At 40.3% G+C, this 8305-nt stretch overlaps 1 protein-coding gene across 1 annotated transcript in view; it reads right to left on the bottom strand.

The window, feature by feature from the left end:
* Window positions 1–7485, bottom strand: part of phf21ab (PHD finger protein 21Ab) — a 46483-nt gene extending 38998 nt beyond the window's left edge. Inside the window, exons 1-3 of the mRNA XM_083663313.1 lie at window positions 7434–7485; window positions 3691–3780; window positions 1311–1343 (exon numbers count right to left, since the gene is read on the bottom strand). Coding sequence (XP_083519439.1) covers window positions 1311–1343; window positions 3691–3780; window positions 7434–7475 — 165 coding nt within the window. The 5' untranslated portion in view covers window positions 7476–7485. The remainder of the gene's footprint in view (window positions 1–1310; window positions 1344–3690; window positions 3781–7433) is intronic.
* Window positions 7486–8305: the final 820 nt, after the last annotated feature.

An 8305-nucleotide genomic window follows, 5' to 3' on the forward strand; every position in this document is an offset into this window, starting at 1 on the left:
TGGTTAACAAAAGTTTATGAAATGTGGCTTTTGTGTCGGCACAATAATCTTCACAAACGAGGACCGCTTGTATGACTTTTGAAACGTAAATGCATTTTTTTAATGATTTTTAGAAAATGCTTCAAAAGGCATAAAAGTGATTCACGTTTGTGAAGATTATGGTGCTGACACAAAGACCTTATTTTATGCATTTAAGTGAAATCCCCATTCTAAAACCCCATTGACTTTTCCCCATAAGATTCTGCCTTCCATGCTACTTCTGGACTCATTCCTGCGATGCTCTATACTTTCAGTCACTCAGTGGCTTTAGCCCTTTACTCAGCAATCTGTAGCCTACGTCCGTAGTAGCCTAGCCATAGAGAGAAATAAGTGCAGGCCACCAATCACAGATGACCATATAGCGAGCTCCACCAATCAAAGACGCCGATATCACATTTTAGAATTGTAGGTAGTGTTAGTTCTCCATGAAATCGAATAAAACATGTTTAAAAAATAAACAAGGATGATATCATAGAGATTTTTGTCTTCCATCTACAGGAAAATATACCATAATTTCGTGGTAAGTCTACCTTGGGTGGTTATGACATAAGTCTACCTTGGGTGGTTATGACATAAGTCTACCTTGGGTGGTTATGACATAAGTCTACCTTGGGTGGTTATGACATCATAAGTCTACCTTGGGTGGTTATGACATCATGGCTAATAATCCAAATCTCATTGCAGAATATGAACATGGAAATACTCTTCCAGAACCGAGGTTTCACGTGACTGTTGAGCTATATTCCCCTCTAGAGAACTGTGTGGTGTTTGTAAACTGGTGTAAAGCAACTCTGGTGTTGCATTTACACATTTACTAAGATCTCTATATAGACAGACAAGTCGACACACACACAGACAGACAGACAGACAGACAGACAGACAGACACATGCATGCAGACACAGACAGGCAGTGTGCTATCAGTCATTAATACCATTATTAGTCATGTTAGTGTAGCCTGAGTCAAACTAACCACATGTTTGCATGAAAAAGCCCATATAGTGAGGAAGAACAACTCACAAGAGTGGACGGGAATCTTGTTAACAGAAAATGCTCACTTTAATAACATTGTGTCTAAACACGGTTTAGTTTCATCTCAAAGCACACTAAAGTGAGCATTGTGTATTGAAAAGGAAAAGTGTGGTGTCAGAGCATTGTTGGGAGTTGTAGTCTTCCTCACTACGTGGGATTTTTATGCAGATTTGACTACTTTTTGACAAGGAGCCATCTCCCCAAAAATGCTGCACTAAAAGTAAACATCCGCTTTGTTTACCTGAGGGTCCTGCTTCATCTGGGCGACCAGTTTCTACAAACAAGACAGGAGACAGTCAGAAAACCACGGTCCACAGTGACACCTAGTGGTTAAGACTTGGAACTACGGCCAGTTAACTGAACCCCTGGTCAGTCAGGATGTAGTCTCTTAAAACAGACTGTCTCATCTACATCCGGCGAATGCAGCTATATACAGTCTGTACGTTACACCCCCAGAACATGCACAAGGAAGTTGGGAAAAAAACCTTCAGACAGGAAAGAAGTTCGACAGAATCCGACCAATCACGACACGTGGGTCCACGAAAAATGCGGCATATTGGATTCTGATTGGACTAATGAGCGGAAGACCCGCCTTTCTACTTCCCAATCCGGTTGGTGCATGATTCTCCCCTACGAAGTACAGACGGTATGGCGGAAGCATTTGAAAATTGCGGAAGCCAACTCGTCTGTTCTAAGAGACTAGTCAGGATGCGGATGTACAACAACACCATTCCTCTGATGGGCAATATCATTTTCAAATAAACATAATGTAACTGAGAAACTTATTTAAATTTGAATAAATACATGTATTATAGAAGTTAGGAAACACAACAATTCAGAATGATACATGTTAGTCAGATCAAAGAGAATAAAAGCAGGCTTGTATCAGAGTGGCAGGATGCCTCTGCTCTTAACAGTGGGGTGTCAGTGAGAGTCTGTGGCACTAGTCTGTGCGCTGTGTCCCGCACCTTTGGCTCTAGTCACCGGCTTTTCCGGCCTATTCAATCGCCGTGGAGAAATCACTCTGATTGGCTGGTCAGCTTGTTAAGGGAAGCAGTGCAGAGAAGAGAGGGCACACTCACACAAAACCTTCTTCTCATTTTTCAACTTCATGTCATCGAATAATTCCAATACACGGATATTTTCACAACTTGAGCCTGTCTCTGTGATATCACCCATTTAGTAATGGTCATCTTCAGTAGTCTTTGTGGTCTGTTCAAGTGCACGTTTTTAGCCGTGACACAACAGTCGACATTCGTTGCCACTAGACCTTTGAAGTTGTGTGTGTGTGCCTGGGGCTTGAACCTAAACACCCCACCTAAATATCATACAGTCCCAAACCAGCCAGAATAGGTGTTTAGGTTCAAACCCCAGACAGACAGTTTTTTTTTCCATAATTCCTTTCGAAAAGTGAAACTTTCATAATCACAAACTGCGATTTTCTTGACATGCAAAGTTGTGTTTTAAATTGACAAAATTAATGTTGGCACCCCGTGGCACAATTCAAACGGGATCAGCAAAGTAACGTTATTCTCCGTTCACCGCCATTCATATTTTTTCCAGCGCTGGTACAGGGAGAAAAGCAGGAAGTGACGTTCACTTTGCCTCTCTATTGTATTCCCACTATGCACAGCAATGGCTATCAACGTTTCATGTGATTTGAGTTCCTTGCTATTGATAGAAAATATATGCATGGCAAAATTATTTTAGACACATTGGGGGCGGTGCCAAATCTGCCAGGTTCTTGGAGCTGCATTTTCCGCATTGAGAAAGCAAGATGGACTGTGAAATATTGCGTGTTCTCGGTTCTAGCACAAAGCTATGGTGAAGTGGTGTAGTGCAGGGACCTGCAACAACCAAATGAATACAGGACCTCCAAATATTTATTTGTGTGTGTGTGTGTGTGTGTGTGTGTGTGTGTGTGTGTGTGTGTGTGTGTGTGTGTGTGTGTGTGTGTGTGTGTGTGTGTGTGTGTGTGTGTGTGTGTGTGTGTGTGTGTGTGTCTTGTCTTTGTCTGTTGTGTCTTTCATGTGTAACTTTCATGTCTTCATGTTTTTCATGTGTAACTCTTGAACGGAGAATGTCATTGGATGCAAAACAAATTTCAGCCTGCTGACAATAAAGTTGTATCGTATCGTATCGTATCGTGTGTGTGTGTGTGTGTGGGAGCCTGACTGAATAATGTGGAGGATCTATAGGAAGAAGAGGTGCTCGCAAAGCATTTGATTTTGATAGGAAACAATGTGGTAAATCTATGATTTATGGGCCTTTGTTTGGAAATACAGAAAGATTACTTTTCAAATTTACAGCGTTGTGTTTTTCAGTATGGACATTATTATCATAGAAACTTGTTTTATACAGATCATATCAACATCTGTAAATATCAGTTATCAGGCATAACAGCAATTGGTAAAGGGTATCGGACAAAATTATCGTTGCATCTCTGGTGTCATGACTCATGATATCCCAAAATCACCATATCATCACCATGTGAGTCCACTGAAAGATGAAAAATAATAATATTGAATTATAATAATATTATATTATTTCTTAACCAAAGCAAACCAACCCAAACCAGCCCTCCTACCGTAGTAACCTGGTAACTTAGTAACCAAGTCTACCTGATGGATCTGGATCTCCACTTTCAGAGCCTCCTGTAACGTCTGTAATTCCATCATGGATCCAGTCAGTCTGCTAGCCGATCGATCAGCCTGCGCACGCACACACACACACACACGCACACGCACACGCACACGCACACGCACACGCACACGCACACACACACACACACACACACACACACACACACACACACACACACACACACACACACACACACAGGAGAAGGAGAACGGTCTTAACAGCTAGTTCAACAGTAATCAGCAGTATTGGGCTGGGATCATGGCTGTAGTCGTCATATGAACTTCCTGTGTGCTGGTGACCTCAGCACCTTCCTGACTCGGTCAAACGAGGTCACGGCTCGAGCCGTCAAAGCATCATTACTGACAGTAGGGCTGGGCAATTCCCAAAGACGGGAAAAGTATTTGTCCGATGTCAATTTAAATATTGAGTTTTAATGGTGGTAAATCTTAGCCTGGTAACCAACCCAAATGAATCATTCATTAGGGTCTGGACGCAAGCCTATCCACCACTGATTCGGTGATGTATTTTCAGCCCAACTGATTGGTTGCTGTCTGTGTCAATCATCAAACTCTTTGACCAATCGCAGTAGCAAAGCAGGACAACTTTGACGTTTCTGCGCCAAATAACTTAACTTAAGCTGCAAGCCACAAGCAGCTCAATGGATTTCAAAGCTGATGGGTTCCGACTGGTGAAGAAGTGAAACGTTTGGTCACTCACACTGGCTTTTTGAGTCCCGTGTCGCTGAAGTGGTTACGACAGCAGTAGTGGGCTTAGCTAATGTAGCTAACAGCTAGCTAGCTATTAAACATACAGGTGTGTTGTTGCAGCACTCTGTCATTGGTAACGTTAGATAGGTCCCACCACTTATATTAACCAGCCAATCGGGTGTCCCGGACAGCATCTGTCCTGAATAAACGCCAGTGATGAGCTTGGGTCCAGACCCATAAGAGTGATGACAACTGCGATTCATATGGGGCAGGATACCAGGGCTAAATGTAGCAAAACAGGCCAGACTGGTCACTTAGGGGTCTGTGTCCATATCCAGGTCAAAACTATGGCCAATAAATATGGCCAATATCAATACAATTAAAATACAGTGATTATCAGAGAAGTATTTTTTTGCAAGTCCAAGGCAGGTCTCAAGTATTTTATGGTTGTAATGAGTGTTTTAACATCTGTTAACATGTTTGCTAAGTGCTAAGCGTCCATACGAGCTAATGTTAATTTTCACATTACCATGAATGGCTGACCTGTCAGGTGCCTGATAAAGTTTGATGTGGTCAATCCAGCATCCTTTATTTTGACATTGCATTTAGTGATTGTTGTTGTTTGGGCCTTCTGTGACGTTATTATAGCCAAAGGTTATGACAAAGTCCACAGCAGCTGCAGGTGTGCTGCTCACCATAGTGCAGTGGTTCCCAACCTTAGGGTCGCGACCCTACGTGGGGTCGCCTGGAATTCAAATAGGGTCGCCTGAAATTTCTTTAAAAAAAATACAAATGACCAGACACAATTTAATACTACCGAAGATGATTAGGGTCACTTGAAATTTTATTTTATTTATTTTAGTTCTGAGTTTAAAGCATAAAGTGATAATCTGTAAGACTTCAGATTTGTTCTCTTGGGTGACACGTGAGTGGTAATTGCAGGTGACATCCAAACAGTGTTGCATTATGTGACATTACTAATGTCACATACAGTAATGTCACTATATACTGCAAAGGCTTCCATCAATGGACCATAGCCTCAATCAACATTGTGAGTGACTCTTAAAAAAAAAAAAATGAAAATCTTTGAGATTATAACTTTAAATCAGGATTGTGAGAATAAAGTCAGAATTCTGAGATTAAAATCAGAATTCTCAGAATTATGTCAGAATTATGTGGGGGGAAAGAAGCATACCTTATTATTCTCAATTTTTACAAATGACATGCCATTTGCAATAAGTAGAGCTAATTTGACAATGTATGCCGATGATTCCACTATTCATTATGCGGCTGCCACAAGTACAGAGCTTAGTCAGGTTCTGTCTAGTGAGCTTTGCATTATATTGAACTGGATAAAATCAAATAAACTTATACCGGTACTTAACATATCAAAAACAATGTGCATAATTTTCGGTTCTCATCACAGACTGTTACACATAATCCCAAATTGAATTTACAGATTGAGGGTCAAACCATACAACAAGTAAAGACTGTGAAGCTTTTAGGACTATGGCTTGACTGTACATTGTCTTGGTCTGATCACATCAACAAGGTGGTTGCTAAAATGGGCAGAGCGGTTGCAATAACTCGGAAGTGCTCCCCTTATCTCACATCATTGCTGTTTCGTCAAGTTGTTTGCTCTATGGTTTTATGTCATTTAGATTACTGCTCTGTAGTATGGTCATCTGCATCCAATGGTCTACCCAGTAAGCTACAAGTAGCTCAAAACAAGGCAGCTAGACTAGTCCTGGGCTGCTCACGTAGGTCTAGTGTGGTTGATATGCATGCACATCTCTCATGGCTTAGTGTTGTGGAAAGACTTTCTGCCAACCTACTCATATTTTTTCATAGAGTGATTCTAACCCAGACGCCTGAATTTCTTCACAATAACATAATTTATAGTTCAAATATACACACACACTCCACCAGAAGAGCAACTGGAGGACAGATTACTTTACCCTGACCTAGGTCTAACTATTTAAGGAAGGCTGTTTTTATAGGGCTATAGTCTCATGGAACTGTCTTCCTGCCTGGTGACATTCGTTCCATCACAGAAAAAGAAACTTAGATTTTATTTATTTTCACATTAACTTGTATTTTTTATCTTATCTCTTGTCATATTTTGTGATGTCTGTTTTAGAGATTACATTACAGTATTGCAGTAATGTTCTATTTGATTCTAGTTTTACTTTTTCTATTTTCTTAAATGTTTCTTCTTTTATCTTTTATCTTACTCTTTGTGACATGTTTCTAGACATTCAATGTTTGTCTGACATGTAATGTATTCGTTGTCTTGGACCCCAGGAAGACTAGCTGACGTCTAGGCGTCAGCTAATGGGGTTTCCTTTTTTAATAAACAAATAAACTATGTGACATCCCTGACGATTATCGATACGATATTATCGATGGTGTACCGGAATTTGAATGTCGCGGGTCCCTAGATTTTTGCGACGTCAAAGTAGGGTCGCGAGCCAAAAAAGGTTGGGAAGCCCTGTTTTAGAAGTGTTATACGCGCCATAGTGTAACATCAGAGTTGCTGCACCATTACTGCAGGCAACATGATTCTGAGCAATTTAGTTATAATCACTGGATGAACAAAACTTTGGTCTAAATATAAGACAGTTATGTGGTTCATTTGAATTTTTGAATTTCAGTTCATTTTTGCTATTTTCAAGGCCAGGACTTGAATTTTTTCTCTCCAAATCCAAGCACTTCAAGCACTTCAAGCACTTCAAGGACCTTGTATGAAGCCTGTATAGAATATTCATATATTGCCCAGCCCAAATAAACAGTGACACAGTCTGGAAGTGACCACTTCACCTTCAGTCTCATTCACCACAACATCCAATTCTCCTCAATATTATACATCCAATATTAGACTATATAATGTGGCTAATATGACCTTGACTTTACCTTAACACTGTCTCCAGTGTTAAGGTAAAGTATATATATAGTATATAAGTGTATATATAGTATATAAGTATATAATGTGGCTAATATGAGCTTGACTTTACCTTAACACTGTCTCCAGTGGGAAAACCATCCAACTGAAGCATTAAAGTGCCGCTGGAAGCAAAACAAAACACAACAGGTTACATGTAACTTTACTTCAGTGCTATATTACTACATGGAACTAACTACTAACTATTATTATTTTGGGGTTCAAGCCCCGAAGGGGCTGAAACCCTATTGTTTTCATACTGGTTTATTATTATTATTCATTATTATCGTTGGTATTTTTCTGCCGCGATAAAGTTAAAGGCCATAACTTCCATGCCATTTGATCGATTTTCAAGTTTTTTCCACATGTTCAGGTGAACCTGCTCTACAAATTAGCCTGAACGACCCTCATTTCCAGCTTTAAATATGATTTTTAAGTCACCCTGATAACTAATCAGTTTGAACTGCAACCTGAAAACGAGCTGCTCTTTGTAATCCATATGACGTTATTCCATACGAGCGGCAATTGAATTCAACTGAATCATCCATAATCTTGAAATCAGATAATATCTATAGGCTACGCTAGGCTGCTACACCATAGCTACACAACAAACTGAGTCAACTTTGACCTGCCCCGGATGTGTTCTTCCGTTACCAAACAGAAGAATGTTTGGTAACAGAAGAAGGGCAAGAACAGCAAACAGAGCAGGCTGTCAGCAGCACGGAGGTACGTTACATTGCTAATTCATGTTCTCTCTATTATATAATAAGCATGTAGTATGTCGGAAAATAAGCTTTTGACTAGACATAAATACAATCATTTCAGATGCCCCGTTTTCCGGTTGCAGTTCAAACTGATTATTGTTTCTGCTGCTGATGCTAATCAAACCCAAGTTGTCAGGGTGACTTAAACATCATATTTAAAGCTGGAAATAAGGTCCAGGCT

This window comes from Poromitra crassiceps, assembly GCF_964638095.1.
Source record: "Poromitra crassiceps genome assembly, chromosome: 30".
In the NCBI taxonomy this organism is placed as follows: Eukaryota; Metazoa; Chordata; class Actinopteri; order Beryciformes; family Melamphaidae; genus Poromitra; species Poromitra crassiceps.